The following is a 27,527-nucleotide window of genomic DNA, read 5'->3' as shown; positions in this document are numbered from 1 at the left end:
GATTTGCATTTCCCTGATGACTAAGGATGTTGAACATTTCTTTAGGTGCTTCTCAGGCATTTGGTATTTGTCAGTTGAGAATTCTTTGTTTAGCTTTGTATCCCATTTTTTTAATAGGGTTATTTGTTTCTCTGGAGTCTAACTTCTTCTATCTTTCATTATTGATAGCTACCACAGTGCTTATTAACTGCTCTCTCTTGGTAGGTTTAATTCTCATTTCTAATACTGCTGTTGAGTATTTTTTCTTCCTTCATGGCTATCTGTATTCTCGACTTACAGAAAAGGCAAACTTGTCTTCAAACATAGCATTTACTTGACAGATACTTGATAATCTTTCTGAAACTTCATTGCCACCTCTTTGGGATATCTGAAATCATTTTTTTATTGAAACATTTGTATTAGGGCTCACAGCAACTGGGTACATTTTAATTCTTGGGTGCAAATATCATTTGGACCCAAAACTCACCAAAAATAGTGTTAAGATAATTTGACGCTTTATTATAGCAAGAATAATTTTGAAGACCTTCAGAGAAATCTATCAGAAAGCTCTGAGGATATATTTTACATTTATAATGTAGAAGTAAAATAATTTAAAGCCCATTTTGGTTATTACAAGTTACTTACCTATGACTTTAAATTGTACATGATTTTTGCCCTGAAATATAAAGCAGTTATTTGCAAGTATATCCTCACTTGCACTTTTTTATTGATTATTTTATTTATTTACATTTCAAATGTTGTCTCCCTTCCCAGTCTCTCCTCCCCAACCCTCCCATCCCATCCCCCCTCCTTTTGCCTCTTTGAGGGTGTTCCCCCACTTACCCACCCACTCCTGCCTCACCACTCTAGCGTCCCCCTACACTGGGGCATTGAGCCTCCATACAGGACCAAGGGCCTCCCCTCCCATTGGTGCCAGATAAGGCAATTTTCTGCTACATATATATTTGGAGCCATGGACCCTCAATGTATACTCTTTGGTTGGTGGGTTAGTCCCTAGGAGCTCTGGGGGTGTGTGTGTCTGGTTAGTTGGTATTGTTGTTCTTCCTATGGGATTGCAGCCCTCTTTAGCTCCTTCCTTCCTTCCTTCCCCTAACTAACTCTTCCATTGGGGTCCATGGGATCCATCTGATGGTTGGCTGTGAGTATCTGCATCTGTATGGGTCAGGTGCTGGCACCGCTTCTCAGGTGACAGCTATACTAGGCTCCTATCAGCATCGTGTGCACTTTTGAATAATATGAATACAACATTTGTTCTTTTCTAATAGTACGGTCCCATTCATATGTAGGGTGTTAGGGTCAAATTTCCCCTCTAACATAACTGCCTGTGATCTTTCGTGCCATTCAAACTGATTCACGTCTCTAACTCTATTGCTACTACTACACTTTATTCTTTAGGGTAATTAATAGAGCTGCTAACTGGTCTCTTCCTGCTCCCTTCTTTTCCTTTTTCCTTCTCCTTCCTTCCATTCCCCCATCTTCCCCTCCATCTTGTCCTCCAGTTCATTGGTATGCTACTGCTACTTTAAATTCCCCCTCTCTGACTTGTGCATCTCTACCAAGGTCCACAGGCAGTCAGACAGAGCCACCTCACTCTAACCCTATGGATTTCTTGTGTCAGCTTAGTTACCCCTCTACCTACCTCCTATCTCACCCAACATTCAGCCTATCTGGACCACTTGTGGCTCCTCCAAGTGACTCCCCTCCCCGACTATCCTGACTGGTCTCCTCTTTCTGGATTATGGGAGGGCTATTAAAATTTTGCAGCATTTCTACTGAGTACTTACTTCTAGAGAAAGGTCTTCTAGGCTCATGTGGAGCTCACATTGATTCTTTCTTTAGTTACTGGATTGTGTGTTTCCTCCAGGGGGAAGGTGGGGGAAGGAGCATGCTGATATTTTGATGTTTAAATATCCATGGCTGCAAACTAGTCAAGGGCCTGTCATTTCTACTGATTGTATGTTTTTCATAAAAGACTTGCGTAGAGCGGGAAGTTCTGCTTTTGTTGCCTCTCTTTCTCTCCATGGTTCTAGTGCAGTGGTTGTCAACCTCCCTGATGCTGAGACTCTGTCTGTTTGTCATGTTGTGGTGACACCCCTAACGATAAACTTATTTTTACTGCTTTTTTTTATAACTGTAGTTTTACTACTATTATGAATTGCAATGAAAATATCTAATATGCAGGATATCTGATATGCAACCCTTGTGAAAGGGTTGTTTGATCCCCACAAGGAGTTGCAACCGCTGTTCTAGACTTTGAATCCAGGGCTTTACAGGGCTGGCTAAGCAGGGACTTCACTACTCAGCTACCCCTCCAGCCCAGGTGTAGTGTGTGGACACCAGGGAACTATTGTCAGTCGGGTGGAGCATCTAGACCCCTCTAATGTGTTTAAAAGCATTAACCAAGGAGCACTGGAAAATAAATCCATTTGCATTGAAACTAGTGAAAAATAATGCTGAATTGTAATATATCAACTAACTAAAAATAAGACAGAATGCAGGCCTAATAACTCACATCATGTAAAAATCATTGTGAGTAAAAAGTTATATTTAAGAACTCTATAGCAAATGTTAGCGTGGTATAAAAATAGCCATGATTTCTGATGGTGAGGTTCGTTGCTCACATTTAAAGATTGTGGAAAAAAAAATGCTACATTTCAACTACACGGTAGTAAAAATAAAAGTGTTATTTTCTTTTCTCACATATAAGAATCCTTTGAATTCTGTTGGGGACATTAAGCATGTGCGGCAGTAGAGTACATGCCTAATTTGTGAGACCCTAGGTTTAATCTTTCCCAGCATACAAAAAATAAAAAAAAAATTCCTGGAGGTTCATGGACATCTTAGCAGTTTATTGATGCCGGCAGTTGTCGTTGTTTAGGTAGTTAGAACAAATACTATAGCCTGGCTTACAGTGCAAACACACATATCTTACTGTTCTGGATCTGAAATCCTAGAACAGGATATCTGTTGGTGATGACCCTTTCCTCACACAAACACTTGGTCCGAGTGTGCAGACAGAGGCTGGTCTGCCTGCACCCCTTCCTGTTAGGTCACTAGCCCCATCTCTTGAGCATTCTCTTTCTAACCTCATCTAAACACAATCAACACATAAAGGCCCCTTCTCCCACTACCATCTTTTTTTTGGCACAAACGATGAAGATGGGAGTACACATAACACTAGATGGAGAACCATGGCTTTGAGCATCCATTCAATCTCTCTTCAGTCAGCCCTTCTTACCACCTGATCCAACTTTTGGGTAGAATGTGGTGCATTTTCTGAGCATTTATAACCCTACAAAATTACCTTTGCTCTTGGTTTTTCTTATCTATTGGAACAGGAATCAGCAGGTGTTCTCTGAAAAGGGCCCGTGTTGGGAAATATTTTAGGCTTTGGGATCCATATGGTCTCTGTCACAGTTACTCAGTTCATCCAGAGACAATATGTAAATGAACAGGCATGGCTGGATATCAAGAAGAATTTTATGGACATTGAAATTTATTTCAGGTAATTTTCACGTGTCATAAAATATGCTTCTATTTAAAAATTTTCAGCTACGTAAAAATGTAAAAATCCATTCTTTGCTAGTAGAGTACAAGAAACCAGGCCACTGGCTAAGTTCTCTGCAGATGGTAGCTTGTGAGCCTGTGTAATAAATTCTAAGTTTCTTGAGGATGGGGCTGTGAATTTTTGTTTGTTTGTTTGTTTTTATTTTTTGTTCCTTTTACTGTCATATTTACCATTGGTGTCTGCCACATACGTATATATGTATGTATATGTGATAAAAATACAGGCTTAATAAATATTTGAGTCTGAGTCTGGCAGTGCTTTGGATTCAGAGATACCATCTCTGTATTCTTCCAGAGTTTGAGTTGGACAGCAGACAGATTCCTTGCTAGAAGTTAAGCTAAACCCAGATTTGCAATTTTAGTCTAGCACAATTTTATGGCTACATCCTCTGGAATATTCTTCGTTTCCTCTAAGTGACAGCCAGTTGTTCCCTTTGTTGAAAGCATGGCCATTCTACTTGTGTGCATCTCAGCCTGATGGGAGTTGATGTATTTCCCTTCAGTGGAATGTACATCATCCTCACCTCTTTCAGCTCTTCCTGTGTATCTCTCAAACCCATTCTCAAATTCATGGCCTCTTATCATTATTACACACACACACACACACACACACACTTCACAAATTTGTGAATATAACTTGCTGAGTTCATTTGGTGTTACTCCTATGTAGTTCGGATTGATCTCTTGGAATTAGCTAACCTATCAGGGGGCCTTGTCCCTGGAGAAAACTGCCTCTCAAAAACTATTAATGTCACGCAACTCTTTACTGGTGGAGCCTTGGGTGAATTCCCCCAGCTGTGTTGACATATTAGTTCCTGTTGCCATTTTCAGGTCTTGTTTAGGTGCCTATACTGTTGACATTTCCTGCTGCAGATTCCCTGTGTCATATAGAGAATAAAATCTATCAGCCAGCATCCTTTAGCCTGGCTCTTAAAGTCATTCCACTCCCCCTTTATGTGATGTTTCCAAAGTCCAAGGAATAGGGGTTATGTTATACACCTATAATTTGGGGATGGGTACTCTGAAGTTAGTCAGTCTCTGTATTTTGACCAGTTGTGGATTTTTGGTCACTTGGCTGGTGCACAAAGAAGCTTATCTGTGGGTATAAGTATTCAGAATGCAGCTAGAAATTATTATTATTAATTGTGGGCTCGCTTCCAGTTTCAGAGAGCTAGTCCATTCTCACTGTGGTGGGAAGCAGACAGACATAGTGCTGGAGCATCAGTTGAGATTCATAAGATGCTGTCAGAGAGAGAGAGAGAGAGAGAGAGAGAGAGAGAGAGACAGAGAGAGACAGAGACAGAGAGAGACAGAGACAGAGAGAGACAGAGACAGAGACACAGAGAGAGACAGAGACAGAGAGAGACAGAGAGACAGAGAGCTACCAGTCCTGAGTGGGCTTTAAAATCTAAAAGCCCATCCCCAATGACACACTTCCTCCAAGGCCACACTTCCAATTCTTCTAGTCTTTCTCAAATAGTTCACCAACAGGGGATTTAAGCATGCAAATATATGAGCCTATGGGGGAGACTCTCATCCAAACCATGACTGTGATTTAGGGAAATGGCAGTCGTAGTTCCTCTTTCAGGGTCCATTGCCTCACCAGCCACTGGTAGTGAGCTAGATTTATGGTACTAAGCATGAATTTCCTCCTACTGGCTGGGCCTTAAATCCAATTAGACTGTGGCTCACTTCCTCCCGGATATAAGTACTACTACAATGCCTTTAAGGATATCTTGCTTCTTAGTCATTGTTGTTTGTAGGCATTGCAGCTGCATAGGACAATTGGTTGTTTTTCTCCCTTGGCAACTTGCATGTCTCTTTCCAGCACTACAAGAGCTGGTCTAGGGAAAGACTCGTTGGTAGTTTCTAGCCCTATTTCTCCAAGTCCTATGTCCTAAATGTGGTGATTTCAGGAGTAGAAATCTTCTGTTTGTGTCAGGCAACCAAGGGCAATGGTAATAGCTTGTGTTATTATAGTTAACTGTAGTTGTCATCATGAGAATCTCGGACATTTCTCTCACAAAGAGATGATTCCCTGTAGAGATTAATAAAACACTTAAACTTAAAGATAAATGAAAGATTTTTAATGGTCTCTTTAAGGGAGCAACAGACTTACACCCCTGCAGGCATCTTAAGCAAGATGTTAATCACACTCTAAAATAACTACATTTTTAATGACAAGCCAGGTCATGCCTTAATGACTAGTCATGCTTGCCTACCTATAAAATGCCAACTTTACTAAAATGCAGTGGCTTAAAATGTAAGAATGCTTTGACATGTTGCTCAAGGTCATGGATAAATTTTCTGTCTCATCAACCCATGATCATTATCATGAAGCAATATTATCTGAAATGAAGTTTCACTTAGGGACATTTTAATAGCTGAAGTAAGCAAATCATTGAATTTTGAAAACTCTTTTCAGAAGTCATTAAAAATACATATGAGGGAACTGAAGAGATGGCTCAGTGGTTAAGAACACTGGCTGCTCTTCCAGAGGTCCTAAGTTCAATTCCCAGCTACCACATGGTGGCTCATAATCATCTATAATGAGATCTGATATTCTATTTTGTCTGATTTCCTCTTCTATCCTGCAGACATACATGAAAGTGGAGTACCCATATATATATATAAATAAATAAATCTTAAAATATGAATAATGAGATATGATAAATTCAGTTTAAAGGCAACTGTAACATGAAATATGCAGGCTTACATTCTCATATGGGGATTATTTTTTAGGTGAACTTCATGTATATAAATTTTATTTATCAAGAACTATATCTAATGTTTATCAATGAAAAGCTCATTTCCACTGGTTGGAGGAAGTTGCCTCTGGTCGAACATACACAATTTTTTTGTTTGTTTTGTTTTATTTTTTTGAAAGATGAAATATACATACAAGAGATACAGACAATCTTAGTTATATATGCCATGAGCACAGATACACGCCTACACTCATACACAGGCACACATGGCACACAGAGAGCTACAGAGATAACACACAAAGGCACATACGCACACTCTACTCCTACCCAAATTGCCAAGCTTTGGCTCTTACTTTTATTGCTGCCACACCCAGTGTGACCTCCTTTCCTGATTCCTGAGCTGCTTGTGGCCTCACTAGATACTTATCTAAACCTTTGCACACAGTGAATTACCAAAATGATTTTCCTTACCAATACTTCATTTATATTCTTACAATGCCCTATAGATTCTATTTGAACTACTATTTATTAGCACCACTGCTAGTCTTTAGACCATTTGACTCAAGAGTTACTTAATCTAATATGCCCTCTTAGATTATTTTTCTCAGCTAACATTATGGCTGTCTCTCTAAAACTCTATAAAGGAAATCTCATGCCTAGCTTCTCATGGGGTGGAAGTATTGTGCCTTTTCTTCCTACAGAGCTATGACTTAAAGATGTATATACTCTGAACTTCACTCAGGTGGTCTTTTTCTAGTCATCAATAAATATGCATTTGAAAACTGTGTATGTGTGTCAGTTGATCATCCTTTTAAAAAATGTTGGAGCTGGCAGGGTGGCTCAGTGTGTAGGGGTATCTTACATGAAGCAGAAGTCAAGTTCAATCTCTGGGACCAACGTGGTGGAAGGGAAGAACTTATTCTTTCAAGTTGTCTTTTGAACCCCACACTCAGACCTTAGCATGCACAACCCACACACATAAACACACTCACCAATACATGGTGCAATAAAAATAAAAATAAAAATAAAAATGTTAAACATAAAATCTTAGTAACATTGATTGGTGCAACCTAATTTTTCCTTTGGTAGTGAGTATATATGTTTTGTGCCATACCCAATAACTGCTAAAAGGATGAGTTAAGAATTTTTTATTTTTATTATACATAAACATTTAATAATATGTTGGCATACACAGGCATGTTCTTGGTAAATTTTGGTTATTTGCTTTGTTTTATTTTGCATTTAAAAGATCTCTAACAGCTTTTCATTGTTCATCAAATGAATTCTTATTTCATAAACCTGTGTTCCAAATTCCTGTATCAGCTCTCTCTCACAGTGTGCCACAGATGGATAGAAATCTCAGCCAGTTGCTGTGTGGTGCCTGTAGTCACTTTGGTTCAAGTTCTTTCCTCTGCGTGCACATCACCACCTCTCTTCAGACTGAAGCTTTACCATTTCCCAAGGTCTTGCTTGTAGGCCTATTCTTGGGTCCTCTTTTCTGGTGTCATACCTCTTTGTTTTCATATCATTGAGTCTGATGATCTTGGTGAGGTAAACAGCTGTTCTGAGAGGAGCCTGGAGTCACCAGAAGAGGTAGATGACAGTGGTGACTGTTTGATGAAGCGTTGCTTTGAAACATTATTTGGAAAGGAGCCATGCATATATATGACTTCTTTCCAATATCATTTTTTTTTCTGCTATACTGAATGTGTTGGGTTTTTTTTTCCCCACCTCTGACAAACTTAGTCAATGGAGAAACCATGTTCCAGTTTCTTATTCTCAAAGAGATTTGTGAGGAAAGTTAGGTACAATTCCAGAAATGGGTATAATATTCCTTTTATTCTTACTCTCTTATTCCTTTCATGTTGCTTCTGTCCCATCACTTCAAACCACATCTGCATTCTAACCATGCCAGTGACATTTCCTCGCCTCCTAACTCCTAACTTGGGTTCTATGTTCCATCTAACTGTGTTCACTTGAACTAAGTGTATTGTGGGTTCATCTAGTAGTTCCATTTGCTACCATCTGCTGTTGCCTCTTTCATAGTTTCAGATATAGTGTATGATCTGACCTTGCATGGGATTAACTCCAATAATAGACCAGTGTTACCCCGAGGAAAGAAATAAAAAGGAACCCCGTTGAAGTCATTTAACCAAGAACAAGTTCAGATTTGAACTAGAGCATGGTCCCTATGTCTTCCTTCCTCCATCTGTCCATTGTATGAGTCTGCATCAATTAGTACCTGTCTGAAGTTCGTCCGTGAGTTTGTGTTTCGTCCATGTGTGTCTGTGTTCTGTCTGTTTATGTCTGTGTCTTCTGTCATTGTGTTTCTGACCCAGCAAAGGGCTTCACTCTGAATTTATTGAACAACATAGAAGCCATCACAACTAGAAGGAATGAGACATGTTACAGAAACCTTTAAAAGAGTTATTTTACAGTGGATAAGTCACTATCTCCAACCACTCTCAACAGACCAGATAATAAACAACACTACAAATAGCATTGTTAATTAAGTGATATTTGAATCTTGTTGCATTCAACCTTTATGGTGACTTCTCATTTTAGAAGATGACATTTAACCTCTGTATTTGCTGTTTTCTGTAAATGATACACAAGCATTCTTCAGGGTCACAGGCCTGGAAAGAGTACAGCATTTAAGACTCCAGCTCTCCATTAACTTAGGTTGTAAAAGTTGCTCACTGAGGGAACCAAGGCAAGTAGTTTGACTGTTACATTGTTCTCTTAAAAGTAGGTTCAACACACAGACTCAGTACATGTGACCTCAAGGTGTGTTATTAAATCTGGTTATGAGTTCCAGCCTCTTAGAATGTAGAAGATGTTTTTCTTTTTTATCACATTGCATCAACACATGTATTAACTTAACATAGTTTCTATTATGACAATGATTTCCATTAAGGTAAAGAGTGTAAAAAACATTTCATGGACTTACCACACAGATTCATCACCAAGACTTTAATATGCTTCTCTTTTATCACTTTTTTATTTTATGTGCACAAATGTATTGTGTACATGTAAGCCTGTACACAATACTTATGCCTATTGTCTGGAAGGCCCTCAAAGGAGGATAGATGTTCTAGAACTGGATTCCAGATGCTCATGAGCTACCATATGGGTACTGAGGCTCAAACTTGGCTCCTCTGGAAGAGCAGTGAGTGTTCTTAACTGCTGAGCTCTTTAGCCCCCAATATGCTCATATTTTTTAAAACATAAGTTTACCTTGATAATTGGCAGTATTGCATTCAATAAACCCTTCCATTTTGTTCTTAAACTTGTCTATCAAACATGCACTTAATGATTCTGTTGTATTCAGTTTCAAGATTTAATTATACATTGCCAAAGATAGTGGATGTAAGAGTAGAGATTAAAATTCAACCAACACACCTAATAAAAGTTTTACATAGTTTGTGCATAAGTTACAACTTGTTAAACAAGCATTATGTAGAGATTGCTGCATAATTATCATTTCTGTTATATGGAATCCCCCCCAAAGTAGAAATTAATTATTGTATTTGTATTTTTTATAATTAAAATATAATTATGTGAGTCATTAATAATTTTCTGGATTGTTATCAGGGAGCATTATTTCTTGGGAGCCTCTTTTTTGATTTGGCCTGTACTAGTTCCTTTTTGCACTATCTTTAATATGTGCCTTTGAACGGATGATCAGGGACATAAAAGCAATAGGAAACTTTTTGGTAGATAATGATATTACAGCAAAAAACCAGGGGCCACATTTTGTCTCTGAGCATAGCTGGCTGTTTGATGAAATGGGGCAGCTTAATACTATTAGCTTTAAATGTGCGTAAAAGGTTAATCACTTTCTTACCTCTCATGAATAACTCATCTCTTTTACAGGGTGTTGTTCACAAGTGGAACTCTCTAATTAATTTCCCTCTCCTTGCTTTGTTTTCTTTCTCCAGCTCTTGTAAATGTGAAACTCTGGGCCATTGATCGACAATGTTTTCAAACAATAATGATGAGGACAGGACTCATCAAGCACACGGAGTACATGGAGTTTTTAAAAAGGTAAGACACTTAGTTTTTTCCTTCCATTTTGGAGACTTTGGTGCCTCTTTGAGATGCAGCTTTTTTTAATTTTTTTATTTTTTTATTTTTTTTGTGCCTTTATCTCAGTCTCAATTGCCTTTTGACTTGTAAAAGCCACAGACTTCAGCCTTGTGATGTTTCTGCTGCCTGTTCTCAGGATGTATGGTTACGTCAGGACATCCAGATTTTACCAAGAATACTTAGACACACAGTTTTCTCAGAGACACGAAGGAGAATTCATTTGAGCAGGAAAGGATGTCTAGTTCCTTCTCATGTTCTTCTAACTAATGCGCTTACCTCACTTCCTCTAAACAGACCACCATACCTCACTGAACTGTGGGCTTCCTTAGGGAAGGTCACAGAGCTAAAGAAGAGAAATTCCACAGCGCAGACTATTAGCCTGGAATCCTGAGATTACTTTCCAAATTAATTTATCCCCAGTTCCTTTTGTTACTCATAGGTTATTATGATAAGCCAGTATAGGATGAGGATTTTAAGAGAAAAATCTATTTTTCCTCTCTTAGAAGCTCATAGATATTCACTGCCATTAAACTTTAACATATATTATTGAATAACTTTATTATTAAAATGGACATCGACAATTCTAGTGACCTTAAACATATTTTGTCTTGCTTATAATTTGTTTATAACAAAACCAAAAAAAAAAAAAAAACAACAAAAAAAGCTGGGGATGGCTGAGTGGTTGAGAAAGCTTGTGCCACAAGCTTGAGGTCATCAAGAAGAGCTAGGTGTGGCCATGCATAAGTGCAATCTCAGCATGGTGGGAGAAGGCAGACAGGCGTAGGATAGACTGTCCAGCCAGTCTAAAATGGTGAGCCACAGGTTCAGTGAGACCCCTGTTTCAAGAGACTCAGTTGGAGAGGGATAGAGGCCACCTTACATGCACACTTACATGCATACCTCTCAAATTCTTGCCTCGCTGGTATGCATGTGTGTACACCCCCCCCCATCTCCACACACACACCATGCATATACACCCACACATATGTAATTTGTGTTATTTTACGTTTTGTTTCAATTGTTGGATAGCAATGTACAGATTATATGAAACAGAGTGTATAATGAAGTTTCCTTTTTGCGGGCTAGAATATTAAACTTAGTTCTACGGTTTTGCTTTCTGCAAATATGTGGTGAAAATGGAGCTAACAAGTCAAATTCATATTTTATTTCAGTGATACATCTTAACAGATCTCTATTGAGGTTTCTTAAGATGCAATTTTAATGTCCCTTACTTGGGTATTTCTGTTAATTAATTTTGTTTCTGCCTCATCTTTTATACATTTTTCATTTCCACATGAAATCTTTTTGTTATATTCCTGCTGAAGGGACAATAAAATTATAATTTGATATCAAGTAATAATATATTAAAATAGCTCAATGTCAGCAGGGTGTTTTCTGTTTCCCTCAGTGTGATTAGATGAGGAGAGGTGGAAAAATAAATTTTCTTTTGAAGTTCAGTATAGTTTGAAAGGAAATTAAATTTTTGAGATACCATGTTTATGTGGAAGGATGTATACATACACGTTCAATGGTATTTGTATATGTGTGTGATTGTTTGTGTGCGCATGCATGTGTGTGTACATGTATGTGTGTGTGTGTGTGTGAGTGTTAAGAGAGAGGAAGAGAGAGAATACATATTCATTTTAAGTCATAAAGTGTGACACTATTGATCTGACAGTACTCTAATAAAAATTTCAGTTGGTAATTAATGAAATGCTTGTGTGGGGGCTGGAGCTTGTCATTTGTCTGAAATATCTCAGCTTGAGCCTTAACATGTTGATTTTAGCTTCCATGGTTTTGTAATCTCAAGGAATGGGCCAAGTGGCAATCAAATGCTCTTCAGACAATTCTAGGAGATCTTTTCTACTAGCACTGTTTTTGAGGACGGAGGGTTGTGTGTGTGTGTGTGTGTGTGTGTGTGTGTGTGCGCGCGTGCGTGCGCGCACACATGCACAGTCAGAGCTAGCTTAGTTTTATAATGTGTTTTGACTCTCTGAATATTAATAGCTCTCTAGAGTAAGTGATTTTTTTTGTTGGTAGTTAGCTTAAGGCAAACAGAATTGACAGAATAAAAGAGAAGTGGACACTACTAACGTTGATGTCACTCTGCATTCGGCCACTGTGGGAAACAAGCTCGCACTGTATGCTGAATGGCACAGTGCTGCCGAGAGCCTAGAGAGTTGGCACAGTGCCTGTCTGTGTGGGCCTCAATCTTCTAAAACTGTGACTGTGATTTAGTGGCTCCATCTCTTTGGTAGCTCACAGCTAGTGTCGTTAGATTACTCATAGTCTCATTGGCTGGATGTTCTAGGCTGTTCTCCAGCAGTTGTCGGCTAGTTTTCTCAGCTGGGGGCTCCTGAGATTCACCACCGAATGATTCCCTGTGACCTCGACCCTGTCCTAGGCTTCCAGCCCCATGCTCATCTGTCTTCCCTCCTTGTTGTCATTGGTTAAGTCTTTTTTCTTCTCTTGAATCCAGTGAAAGGCTCGCTCTCCCACGGATGCGGATCTCCACCATGAAACTGTCTTCTTTGGCTCTCTGGAGTCCCACCTCTCCTGTACCTTTGACTGCCCGCTTTCTTTGATTTAAATTCTGTTTCCATTCTTATTCCTACTTCCAGGCTGCAGACTTTTCAGTGCAAGGGCTATTTCTTAGACATTTTATTATTTTCCTCTGGCACAAGGTATATTGCTTTGTAGGTAGCTTGCATGCCATTGCACACTTTTCAAGGTTCATTGCAAATGTTAATACAGGCTCCCACCTTTCAAAAAATTGTTGAACATCTCATGATGACAGTCTAGCATTAAATCAAGAATAGTTTCCTAATGAGTGCAAGCCCTTTGCTATGGTGCAGGGCACATGTCCATGAAGTTCAAATAGTGAAGAGCATTCGTTCTTCCCACACATTACTAAGATAATTATTCTTTGCACTACTGATTTTGGTTTTTTTTGAGGCATTAGAAAAATGCCATAACAGGCCTCGAGAATGGCTCAGAAGTTACAAGCACTGGATGCTTTTCTAGAAGACCTAAGTTCAATTTCCCAAACCCATATGGTACCTTACAAACATATGTGATGCCAGTCTCAGGGGAGTTGACGCCCCCTTCTGGCCTCTGCAGGAACTGTACTTGGGTGGTGCCCAGATGTACATGCAGGTAAAAAAACATTCATACACATAAAATAAAAGTAAGTCAAAGTAGAAGGGGAAGGGGCCAGGGAGGAAAGATAACAACACCCAAGGGAGATGATTAAAATATTGCCAAAACTCAGAATTTCAAAATCAATTAAAAATTTTGCTATGAATTTAAATCACTTATTGCCCTATTTCTTATTTTTAAAGCACAGTTACTTACCACTAATGTGAATAATATAAAACAAAGTTTTGCATAGTCAAGTCAATCCATTATTTTCTTTATGACTTTATATTTAGGTAGACTTACCTCGATTAGTATTATAAAAAGACCGAATATTTTAAAGTTCTCTTTAATGCTCTCTGGTAGGGGCTATATTTCTCTGTCTGCTAAAAAAAACTTTGATCTGAAATTTTCTGCTGTAGATAAAGAGGCAAAGCAATTGTGATAGTTCTTGAAGAAAGCTCTAGGAAATGATAATACACTAATATTATATAATAATATGATAATTCTCAGTGAGAATCTCATTTTACATTCTATCACCTTTAGAAAAGAGGAACATCAGAAATGACTGAGTTGAAACGAAGTCAGTCTGTGCCAGGGTCCTTTCCCTTTGCTATTCACCATCCCTGTTTTTCTAAATAAGCACATATGTTTTTAGACAAGTAAGAAAACAACTCTCCCCTCAAGGAGAATAAGAAGTACTTTGTTCTGAGTCAAATATGAGTGACCATGACTCAGAAGCATGGGTTAAGGTTGTCCAAGGCTGGGCCTGGTAGGTGGCACACACCTTTAATCTCAATATTCAGGTAGAGCTGGGCAGATAGTGAGAACCTGCCTCAAAACAAACAAACAAACGAACACATACAAACAAACAAAATAGCAAACAAAAAACAATAATAAGGTTGTCCTAAATATCATGGTTTAATGTAGAAAAAGTTGTCACAAGGTTTTCAGTTGCAAAACAGGAAAGCCATCAGTCAAAGCACTTTTCAAATACATTGATAGAAACACCAGGCAGGTGGGTTGCAGCAATACAAGGGAATCTCTGCTACACATTTCAGACGGCATCTGATTACATCCTTAGTTTCTGGGTTGCTGGAAGCTGGTACTGTATTAAGTTAGTACATCCTTCAAATTTCTACCAGATACTCATAGTGATGTCAGGTCAGATGTAGCTAGAGGTAGGCATCGAACGGCTACTAAGGGAGTCGAGAGAGCATGAGGTAATTTTTCTCTTCCTATTCTGCAACCCTCTAGCTATCAATATTAGCCTTGTAGAATCTTTATCACAGATATAGAATTATCTTTGATAACTTTACTCCACACTAGGCACATACATGGAAATGGCTAGTAGTTCTACTAGTAGACAATGTTTTTTTCTTTCTTTTTGTTAAAATTCGGTTTTATTTTGATATCGGTGTATTTGCCCATTTTGTAACTGTCATTAATACAGCTTGGTCCCCTCTTTGCTGTAAAATGCCACACCAAACTGTGATTCTGGATCTTTATTTAGTTATTTCTAGTCTGCCTATGTTACACATTCCCTGATGTAAACACAGATGTTACTATGCAAACATAACACAAAATAAGTCAAATAAAGAAACTAATAAGGAGTAAAAATAGCTCAAGGGTTAGTGTTAGGAAGCATGGCAGGATGGCTGTCAGTCAAACACTATTTTTGTCATTTGCTATGACTTCTGGAAAATGAACCAAATGGCTGCCATAGTTAATTTATACTGTTTCTCTCTGAGCATATCTCTGGTGCTACTCTTGGAACATTAGGATATAACTCTGTGACCAGTGGTATCTGCTGATATGAACCAAAAATTTCTTTTGGCTACAAGTATGGTGGTTTGATGATGGTGGTGAACCACAGTTTTTGATGGTCATGATAACATGATGATGATGATGATGATGATGATGATGATGATGATGATGATGATGATGATGATGATGATGATTTGGTGGTGGAGGTAGTGGTTGTGGTGGTGGTGATGAGCCATGGTTTATGGTGATGATGTGGATATGTACCATACTTGTTGTTCTTGTTGATGATGATAACAATGACAATAATGATGGCGATTATGATGATGGACAATGATGGTGGTGGACCACAGTTTATGATAGTGATGATTATGATGTTAGTAGACCATGGGTTATGTTACTTGCTTCACTGATAAAACAGAGATATAGGAGAGACTTTGAAACTTTTCTTTTCCTTTGAGAGAATAATTTTGTATGAAAGATAGGCACACACCATCAAATTATACATAACCTTTCCATAATTTTCTATAACTTGAAAAGAAAGTCATTATGGTCTACCCTTTTCTCTAAGACCCTGACTCCCAACTGCTCCTCCCCCCATTAGTCTCCCTTTCTTTTCCTTTCTCATTTTCTTACTGCTTCAGTCACATGGCCCTCTGTTTCCTATATTCCCTCTCAATGCACATCATCCTCTGCCTTTGATAGGAATTTTACAATGTAGTCTACAAGGAAATCAGCACATCAGATACAACTACTGTGGCTGAAAACTGGCTCTGGAGTTCCCCAGCATAGTCATAACTCTCTGATTTCTCTTCTCTGGTATTAGGCTGGAGATATCTTCTCTGAATGTAGCATGGGCACCTACTGTCTGAAGTAGAGTTGCTGGCATGGTCTACAGAAGAGCTTGTCCCACAGGCATGACAGTGATATAAACAGAATAAGCTAGGTGTGATAGATTATGGAATTCTAGAATTTGGGAGGCAGAAAAAGGAAGATAGTCATGAGTTTGATGCCAACCAGGTCTACAGGGTGAGACTCTGCCTCAGAAATCCAAAAAGGAAAAAGAAAAAGGAAGAAAGGAAGACCACAAAATCCTAACTCAAATAAAACAGGCGAATGCAGTGATAGCCAAATCTTTAGCAAAATCATGAAGTTATCCTGGAAGGAGGAGAGAAGGTCACCAGATGATTATCTGAGTTATAGCCATTGGCCCATCTTGGTCTAGTTGTTGTTGTTTCAGGCGCCAATAGAATAAGTTGGATGAGGAAGTGGGTGGGTCTGGAGTTTCTTTGATGGTGCACTTGCAAACCCAGATGCCAATTTAAGGGAGGGGCCTTGTCTGGTGGTGAGCCACCCATTACTCTGTATGCAACCCCATTAAACTCACTGCTTCACCATACTTTGGATTGGAACGGAATGGAATGGAATACTTTGGATTGTGAGTGTCCTATCTGGGACAAATAGATACTTCTTTATGCCTCCATAGGACATGTAAAATGAATATTATTAGCTATCAAGGTTCACATGTTATGTTAACTAAACAGAGGGTGTTGTAGTCTGGAACCTTTGCAGGATATAGGTAAGTTTCGGGATTTTTGTTCACTTTATAAACATTAAGAACATTGTGGGGGTGTTTGAAATTTATGACTAGGATACTTATGGTTTAGTGTTCTCCAGGAACCCCTGGATCCTGAGAGATAGCTTATAACCAGAGCTAATGGTCAAGTATGAGAGACTTTACAGTATTGCATGCAAGCTGTCAAGAGAATGAGAGATAGCCTTGGTAAGCCCTTAGTGCTAAACAGGACTTCTGCCTTCTGTAGTTTTCCTCACTAATAAAACATCTGTAAAGTTTCCCTCTTCCTTAACTTCATCACAAAGAAATGAACCTCAAGGCTACTTTGTTCTTCCCACTCATTCTGTGCAACAATAATGCTTGCATATACATTTAATATATGTGCTATTTATCTATGCATGGGAAAAGGCTTATTATCTCTAGGCACCATGTACAATAGTGTTATTGAGATTTCCCGGCATATCATAATATTCATGAAGAGGAATAAAAGAGCATTTTGAGACTTTCTTCCTGTAGTCTGTAGCTAAGCCCAAAGCTCTCTAAACCTCTCTGTAACTGCTGTGCTTTGTCACCTCCTAGCTTCTGTCATGCCTGTCACTGGCAGAAGATACAATTTTACTCCTGTGATCTGACTGACTAATAAGAACTAAATGGCTTTGAGTTAAGAAAAAATTACAGTATGATTTAATCTTTCTGTACACTTTGTAAATGAGCTGATAGAATCTTGAGCCAAAACTGGCTTACCTAAAGAAACAGCTTAGACAAGAATGTGCATTGGTGAATTCACAGTCACCTGGGCATTTCATCGTATCTGCTCTCAAGTTTAGTTTACTTTCTGATGAAATCTTCTCACTATAGGAAATTAAACAGTGATGGATTAATGGTGTTTTCTGTCTTCAGAGAGAAAACTTTTACCATTTAGTTTTATGTAGGTTTTATATTCCTTCTGTCTCTCCATTCACTTTTACAGGATAAAGTTTGAAACTCATCACAAGTTTTTCCTCATATCTAATTTTAAAAGCTAAAGTCATATTTTCTTATCAACAGTTTTACAGGTTACCTTCTCATTCATCCATCCGTTTATTCATCCATCAATCCATCTAACACAGCCACCCACTTACCCAAACACCCATCTACCCACCTATCCACTCATCCATTTATCCATTCACCAATCCACCATCCATCCATCCATCCATCCATCCATCCATTGGTCTGTCTGTCTGTCTATTGAGACAGGATATTACTATGTAGCCCTGGCTAGAACTTACTGTGTAGACCAGGTTTGGCCTTGAGTTCACAGAGATGCACCTCTTGAGTTCTAGAATTAAGATGTGTGCTACTCACTTTGTTTCCAATACCTTTACTTTGTATCATATTCGAACAGGTACAGCCAAGGATAAGACAGGTATAGCCAAGGATAAGACAGTAATAGGCTATTACTCATTTTACTGACGGGAGAACTGAGCCTGTGACTATGACAGTTGCTCAAAGTCACCTAGAAGAAAGTCTGAAATTTAGCTGTCCCAGAATGCCAAGTATCTTTTGTTCGAAACCTCCAGAGTAAAATTCTCTCCAGTTTTGATTGACTAAGCATATGCTCCACTGTTACACAATCCTTGTAGAATATTCTTTAAGAGTCTTGTTAAAGCTGTCATAACCCCCCATGAAAACAGAAAATAACTGTACACAGTTGCCTACGTATATCAATGTTAAGTGACAGGTGTGAGGTTAGGTTAAGGAAATGTGCATATTTTTATTATACTCTTTTGTTTGACACTGTCTCAGTATATATTCTACATTGCCCTAGAACTCACTGTATATCCCTACCTGACCTCTAACTCAAAATCCTTCTGCCTCAGCATCCCGAGAGAGGGAAGGAGGGAGGAAAAGAGGGAGGGAGGGAAGGAACGATAGGATTATAGAAATGCTCGGATAAAGTTTGTTTCTCTCTCTCTCTCTCTCTCTCTCTCTCTCTCTCTCTCTCTCTCTCTCTCTCTCTCTCTCTCTCTCTCTCTCTCTCTCTCTCTCTCTCTCTCTCTCTGTTCCTTGAAGCAAGGTCTCTATGTAGCCCCAACTCTCCCGGAACTCACTACATAGACCAGGCTGGCCTTGAGTTTAGAATGATCTTTAGATTGATCCGCCTGCCTTAGCTCCCCAGTGCTGAGATTAAAGACATGACCCACCACGCCCAGCTTGAAAGTTCACTTTTTAAACAAGTTATTCTGAGTTAAATTATGCTGCCTAGGGAATCACAACGTGAGACATAACATGATGTATTTTAATATTCTTTTGACTTACCGATAGGAAGGATGCCTGGGTTTAAATCGTGGTTTTACCAATCATAGGTTTGTAATTTTAGCAGAGTTAGACTTAGTGGTAAAAAACTTCACACAATGAGGGATCAGAATTAGGGTAAATAAAACAATAGTAAGTATTTATTCAGTATATGAGGAGCAATGTCCAAAGTACTTCACATGTATTAGTTTACTTAACTCCCAACAGAATTCTGTAAAATAAGCGTGGCTGTTTTCATTTTACAGATGAGACTAACCAGGCTCTATGTTGAATGTTATCACTTCCCATATTCTGTATCTCTTCTTGCAAGTTGACATAGATTCTGCCTGAGATTTCCACCGCATCCTGACCTGGTCTTTGCAACCCCTTAGTTTCCACTCTCCTTTTTTTTTTTTTTTCCTGTAGCAGTGCTTTTCTGTTGAATATCAGCATTATTTTCCTTCTTGTACCCTTATGCTCCCAGAATATGTTTTCAGAAATGAATGCTCAACATCAGCATGAGCACAATTGCTTAAATTGATATTTAACACAGCGGTGTCTTAGACCCACATAAGCTGGATGGAGAAATCGCCTATAGTTTGTAGTCCATACCCTGAAGCTAACTAGGCAGGTGTTAGGATTTCTAAAGTTGATGTTAAGAGACTAACGCTTTGGGGCCAGTGTCTTCCTTTTGTGCCTAGTTGCACTCTCCTAATGATAAGTTCCTGAAGCTTACGCCGAGTTCTCTTCTAGCTTAGGGTGGACCTTATAGATCTTTGAAGGCACTTATGGAATATCTTTTATACACTTCAGAAGAAACCAGGATTCTACTGCTTGATGCAAATTGAAGGGACAACTGTATCTTGGAGAGATCACATTCTGGACAATCAAAATCATGAAATCCTGTCCTCTAGACTTCTTAATAATTTGCAAAAATAAAAAAATATCTATTAAACTGTAGTGTATATGAAAGCAGCTTTAGGAATTCTAGTCTTCTTTACTTTTAAGGACTACGTGGCAGGCCTGCTAAGCGTTTAAGCTTTGAGCCTTAATGAAGCTTTACTTGAAGACACAGAACCTTCCTTAGAATTAAGCTTGACAAAACTGGCATGGTTCTAATTTGAAGGGAAAGGAAGTGAAGAATAAATAAAGAGATACAGCCACCCTGCATTTTCAAGCATGGCTGCCTGAAGACTGTTTTGTCATTTCAGATCTATTCTCATTAAGCATGCCACGAGCAGCAGATAAATAGAAAAGTGGCCATTAATTTCATGTTGTCATCCACCATTGGCACAAATGTCTCAATAGTGATGCCTTATAAAAAAAGAGAGGCAGTGTGACCTCCGATATTTGCATAATTACATGTTGATTTTTCAGAATGTTCATCAACCCATATTATGTATAGATATTGCCACCTCTACATATTTTTATAACTCCCCCCAAATAATTAACAATTATGATTTATCTTTTTGTGGTTATATGTCATTGTTGAGGAGATCCTATTTAGCCCAGAGAAAGGCAGGGCCCCAGAGGAGGAACATAATCCATTGGCCCACCTGGCTTTACAGAGCTGAGTCTCTCTAGAAACTGTAAGCCAATTTCTCAGTGTATCCTTAAGGATACTGGCTCAATGCTCTGGGATTTAAGAAGCTACATCTGTGTGATAAAGCAATTTACTATTCTCCCATCTTGCTATTGTTTTGAGTCTTAGTTGCTTTTGTGGTGGGACTTGCCTCGTTTCTAGATCATTCGTGAAGTGCTTCTCTGTGCTCCTATTTTGTGAAGCATTTTTACACACAAAGGAAAAAGAGGCTGGCCCTGAGTGCGTTTGTATAACAAAATCTCTTCTGTATGAATATATTTAGAAAGAAACAACAGGTTATGGGGGCCAATTAAAAAGGCAAGGTTATACAGAATCCTTAATCCTTGGTGTTGTTGAGAAATCTGGGAGAGACTCAGGAGTGGGTGAGAAGAGGCTGCTGAGGGAGAAAGTGAATATAAGATTCATTAGACAGGAAAGCACCCTAGCTGGTAAATCTTAACTGTCTTGGATCAGGGAGTCTTTAAGGTTTTTTTCGAGACAGGGTTTCTCTATGTAGCCCTGGAACTCTAAACTCTTTAGACGAGGCTGGCCTCGAACTCAGAAATCCACTTGCCTCTGTCTCCCAAGTGCTGGAATTGAAGGCATGCACTACCACTGCCCGGGATTAGGGAGTCTTTATTAGAAGCACAATTAGGCATTGAACATGTGGGGCAAGCACTGCAGTTTGTGGTTTGATTTGGTTTTGCTTGAAATAGAATCAACGTGATTTAGTACTCTGGTTTCTCTGAGGTGAATTCCCAAAGCAGTGTTTAAGATCCTGTTCTTTTTCTGTGGGTTGAGGCTCTCTGAGTTTGGCAGTCTTGCTCTCTGCCTCAGTGGTGGGAGCAGGGGACCACATGCACTAGAGGAGCTCCAGAGGAGCGGCAGGCCTGCTGCTCCTTCACAGAACTCTGTGCTGAGTTGTGAATACTGCACTCAGCAGTGAGGGAAGGAGATCAGGACAATGTGGGCTCACCTGTCCCTTCTACACATCATGACATTTTGACCAAACCATTTGAGGGTGCTGGTCTGGTCTGTCCACTTTGCTTAGGACATAGTTGGAGTCATGGCAGTAGTAATTCCTCAGGCACCACACAACTTGATTAAAATGAGATCCAGTCTCAAATGCCTTATTCTGTAAATTATATGAAGCTGACTTCCTGGAAGGGAGCTATGTCAGAGGAAGATCAAGTGCACTACTTATAATTTCATTTTTTTTAATGGAATTAAGATGAGCACTGTTTTGTATATAAAACTGATAAAAATGTCTGAATAGAAGTAGTAGGAAGCCCAGCATGTTGGCAGTGTCATTACTGATACATTTCAACTATTGAAGAAAGTTCCTAGTATTGAGTTTTGGAATCAGTGTCTATAATAAACACACAGGTGCATGCGTGCACATACACACACACACACACACACACACACTCATGCATGAACACACATATATGTAAATTTATCTCTTCATATATGAAATGAACTTTTAAAAAATAAGAGGAAGGAATTGTTATTTTTTTATTCAATTAATTTATTTACTTTAAAACCCCATATCAGTCCTTCATGTTCTCCCAGTGACCTTCATTCCACCTTCCCCTTCTCTTTTGAGGGGAAGGAATTATTTCTTCTAGATTATCCCACTAGTTACATCATATTTAAAATTTACTTTTTACATGTACATTAACAGAATATTTGTGCGGAAGCCTAGAAGGATGCCAATTAAGCAACACAACTTCTGCCATGCTATAAATACAGGGAATGTAAAGTTATTCAGCACTTTCTAAGGATTTTAATAAATTCTGTTTTCTCAGAATTTACTGGATGTAGTCCAATGGATAAATACTGCATTTTGTGTTTGCACAAATATACTTGAGGTCTGGCCTGTTGCATAAACAAAGATAAATAAAAGTTGCCTGGGAGGATGGATTTGCTTGTTTTATTTTTTAAAAAGAAATTAAATGCACAGATAAGTTCAATATGAACACAGCCAAGAAATGAAGCAATAAAGGAGAGTTATTAAAAGTGTAGGAAGGACTTGGGCCTGTGAACAGGATCAGTGGGCAATAGTGCTTGTTGCACTGCCAAGTGACCAGCGTTCTGTCACCAGGTCCCACGTGGTAGATGGAGAGGCCTGACCTCATCGTGGTGTCCTCTGAAATCGACACACACATCATAGCTAGTAAAAGTGTACATGTATATAAACACACACACACACAAGACAGAGATAGATAGATAGAGAGAGAGAGAAAGAGAGAGAGAGAGAGAGAAAGGAATAAATAAATAATGCACTAAAAAATAAAAATTCAAGAGCTATAATTCAAACACTTAAAAATTCCTACAAGTGTGAATAGCCTGAGTTTATTTAATATAATCTGTATGCAATCTTCCTTTTGCAACTGAACTTGGGTATCACAGGCACAGAGACTTGGGCGAGGTTCTTGGGCGTCACAGGCACAGAGACTTGGGCGAGGTTCTTGGGCGTCACAGGCACAGAGACTTGGGCGAGGTTTGGGTCTTTGGTGTTGTTTATCTTCTTTCCCTACTCCTTCATGCTCTTGCTATCTCAATGTATATTCTGATATATTGTGTGAAAACATGAAAACAACACCCAAGTGCTGTCCCACAGGTGACGGGTAGGTTGTCAAACTCTACGTAGAAAGGTTTGTTGACATAGCATTTGAGTCAGGTGATGTTAGTTTGTGTCTATTTTTTCTAAGTAATATTTTGGTTAGCATGCAGGTAAATAGTTTTGTTGTGACATTTTTAGACATAACTATCGTACATTCTTCTTCAACTGCTCTCTGTCTGCTCCATTTCTTTCATCACATACACATAACAGATATAAACACATCAGCACACCCTTACACGCATGTTCATAATAAACACAAATATGCACATACACACATGCACACATATGTATATACACATATATACATACACATATTATCATATATACACATATGCCCACAAATATGAACTTATATAGTATATTCATATGCACAGCTATGCAAATGCATGTATGCACATATACACATATACACTTAAGTATGCACATGCAAGCACACTCACATGCATACACATGAACACATACGTGCACACACACAATTACTTGCTCTTATGCCCTTTTTAGGTCTCTCCTTCCTCTCTCATAGCTGTTTTTTTCCCTTTCCTGTACATATGATAACTAATTTTTTATGTAAAATTTTAATCTAGAGTCTGCTTTGGCAAGAAAACATGAAATGAAATATTTGTCTGAGTCTGGCTTACTCACTTAGCATAATGATTTCCAGTTTAATCCGTTTTATTGCAAATGTTATAATTCCATTCTTCCTTACAGCTAAATAGAATTCCGTTTTGTGTTTGTACTGCATTAGCTTTAGCCATTTGTCTTTCAGTAGACATCTAGGCTGGTGGATATGTTGGCTATCGTGAGTAGTGGAGAAATAATCATGTACCTGTATATTGTACTGACAGGACTCTTTTGGCATAAACCTAGAAGTGATATACCTGGGACATATGGTAATTCCATTTTTGTTTTTCTCTGGAATTATCATACCATTTTCCATAGTGTCTGAATAAGATCACATTTCCCCCAGCAATGAAGAAAAGTTTCTTCTTTCTTACATCCATTTGTCATTCTTTGTTTCCTTGATGACACCAATGGCCACTCTGTCTGGGGTAAGACAGAATTACAAAGAATGTTCTAATTTTTATTCACCAATGGCTAAGAATACTGTGCCCCTTTTGAAGTATTTGTTAGCCATTTGTCTTTCTGCTTTGGAAAACTGACTTTTGAATTCATCATCCCATTTGTTCCAAAAGCCTACTGATAATGCTTATCTTGGTCTCACCTGGATTGCTTTTTGTCTTGCTGCCACCAAAATCTGCCAATGTGGCCTGACCACAGTTAGCAGAAGCCAAGTGTAAAATGATAGCTTGAGGTGTTGTTCAGGGAGGACAAGAGTAATCAAGTGGAGTGAGTGACCCTGTAGTTGGATAGAATGTTGGTGGCTCCTGAAGAACAACTGGGGGATAAGCCATTCAAGCCTCACAGGCACATGGTGACAGATTCAGTACGTATGTAAAGAACAGAATCTGTTCTTAAAACAGAGAATCAGGGAATGAGCCATGCTGACAAGCATGAAACTGCAGATTTAGATGTATCATGAAAATGCATCACTTGAGAAAAGCAGTAGACCAGCTCTGTGCCATCTTAAAAAATTGACATTATAATCTGACAGTGGAAGCAGAGACGATGCTTTGTGTTGTTCTCAAATAGCCTTCCATAGAAAGAGTGAATGTTTCCCCAAATAATTACTTTCTTTATTCGTGATTGTGTGTGTGCATGTGTCCCCATGTGCATATGTACATGCGTGTGTGTTTGTGTGTGTTGGAGTGGGGGTGGGTGCATCCATGTTCACACATATAGAGGCCACACATTGTCAAATATCTTCCTCTGTTGCTCTTCACTTAATTAATTAATATATTAATTAATTTATTTATTTTTGAGCTGAAGTCTTGTACTGAACCTGGAGATTACTGTTTTTACAGACCGGTTGGCCAGCAAGCTCTTGGTATCACCTGTCTCCCCCTGTCTAGTGCCAGGAATAGAGATGCATGCTGCTGCACCCCCATTTTCTCGGGCTCCTAGTTCAGGTCCTCATTTTTTCAGCAAGCACTTTATGCAACCAGCCATGTTCCCTATCCTATTTTTAATGCTTAAAAGTTAATTAAAATTTCTCATAAAAATTTCTGAAATTGGGACAGGAGAGATGGCTTAGTGGATTAAAGCACTTGTTGCTCTTGCAGAGAACCTGAGTTCAATTTCCAGAACCCACATGTTCACTCACAACCATCCATAACTCCAGTTACAGGGAATCTGACACCTACTCTGGTTTCTTTGGGCACCTAGCACACTCATGGTACACATATATATACATGCAGGCAAAACATACATACAAAATAAAGTTAAGCTATTTTTTTCTGAAATTGAAAAATAAAAGTTATTTGTGATATCATATTCCAAAGAAAACTAATGTAAAATACTTATTGTTATCTATTTGATGATTTTTACCTACAGAATTTTTTTCTTCTTTTATACGTTTACATAATAATCTTCATGTTGTATGCACACTTTAAAATGCTGCAGCTAATTTAGCATTGCACCCTTCTGTTAAATATTTATGAACTCTTTTTGGCTCCGTTCGCCATCATGTTCTACCTGATTTTGAGGCCCTCTGGGCCCTCTGACAGCAGGGGTTGGGGCAAATATAATCAGAACACATTAGAGTGAGAGGCTGTACAGCTTAGATGTGTCCATTCATGTTCACTCGCCATGGCTGTGGACCAAGGACTAACCAGATTATTCTCAGACAGTAGGAAACAGTATCAGAGGAAATCATGGAAGAAACGGAGACTGACTTGAGCTTTTAAAAAGAAAATCTGTGGTTTGGTCATAAGCATAATTTCACAGGGCTTACATGGTTGTAAAGAGGGAGTCTACTGGTTCTTTGTAGTTTTGATGAAGATAAAAGTTGAACATTTTTAATTTGGCTAAAACTTTGGAAATTATTTTTACTGTCCTTATATACTGGTATGCACATTAACCAGGTCAAGATAGAAGAGCTGCCTACGTCTTTGGAAAGTCCCCAAAGATCTATTCCCATTTAATCCTCTCTTTTAAGGGTAGCCAGAGTTCTAAATCCTACCACTGGAGATTAGTATTACCTGTTCAAGTCAAGTTAATCTAATTGTTCAGTATGTACTGTCCCTGGTTGACTTTGCTCAATTTTATATCTTGAGGAATTATCTCTCTTACTGAGTATGGGTGACTCACTTTTTATTACTTTGCTGCATTCTATTAACTTAAGATGTCAACTTGGTTCATCCATTTTCCTAACAACACACACTGGCTTGTGCCCAGATTGGGTGATTTCCAGTCTTGCAGGTTTTTATAAAATCATTGGAAATGACCTTGAGCAGTCTTTTAGTGAGTTTCTGCTTTGATTTCTCTTAAATGTATACTTCAAAACAAAATGTCTGCATCACAGTGGGGGCATATATTTAGCTTCTATAAATATATAATATATTTTCTAGTGCATAAGCCAGTTTATCTACTACTAAATTATGGAAAAGACATGTTTCAAATTTTCACCAATATTTGTTACTGTGAACATTCTTAAGCTTATCTGACTGAAACATCTTAAGAGAATACAATTCACAAAGCCTAAAAGTTTCCTGAATCTAATTCATTAATACACTTTTTTATCTCAAAATATAATATACATTTATTAATTAAATATATTAACTATATATTAATTAATTTTTAAAAGAAATATTTTTCTTAATTAATGGATCCATACAGTTTTAAAAGAAAAGACATTAAGTTGATTGAGAGCCCAGAAGAAAACCCATACATTTCTGATCTTCTACAAAGCATCCAAATGACATAAAGTGCAAAGGAGATTATTTTTCAACAAATGCTGTTTGAAAAACTTAATATTCACATAGGTAAGAAGAAAACTGGACCATCATTACACACCTTATACAAATTACACTCAAAATGAATTAAAGACTTGAAGGTAAAACCTGAAATCCATAAAACTCCTAGATGAAAACATAAGGGAAATGTTACTTAATATTTGTGTGGACAGAGAATTTTTTTTTTTACAAAAGACTCCAAATGCAAAGGCAAGATTAGCCATATGAGAGTAAATCAAGCTCAAAAGGTACTGCACAGCGAAGGAATCAATAGTGTGTGCCACCAGCCTCCTGATGGGTGAACGAATTTAATCACCAGCATCTGCTGAGAGGTTAGAATGCACACCACCTAAGA

The 27,527-nt window shown here is 38.4% G+C and overlaps 1 protein-coding gene across 2 annotated transcripts in view; it reads left to right on the top strand.

Annotated features, from left to right (window-relative positions):
* The window catches only part of Prkg1 (protein kinase cGMP-dependent 1), a 1,194,975-nt gene that overhangs the window by 771,605 nt on the left and 395,843 nt on the right, over positions 1-27,527 (top strand). For both annotated transcript variants that reach the window (XM_031390083.1, XM_031390082.1), the window contains exon 4: positions 10,217-10,322. In XM_031390083.1, the coding sequence (XP_031245943.1) occupies positions 10,217-10,322 (106 nt within the window). The remainder of the gene's footprint in view (positions 1-10,216; positions 10,323-27,527) is intronic.

The sequence above is a fragment of the Mastomys coucha genome, unplaced genomic scaffold, assembly GCF_008632895.1.
Source record: "Mastomys coucha isolate ucsf_1 unplaced genomic scaffold, UCSF_Mcou_1 pScaffold21, whole genome shotgun sequence".
In the NCBI taxonomy this organism is placed as follows: Eukaryota; Metazoa; Chordata; class Mammalia; order Rodentia; family Muridae; genus Mastomys; species Mastomys coucha.
Note: the sequence above shows the minus strand (reverse complement) of the source record. Positions and strands in the feature narration are given on the sequence as shown.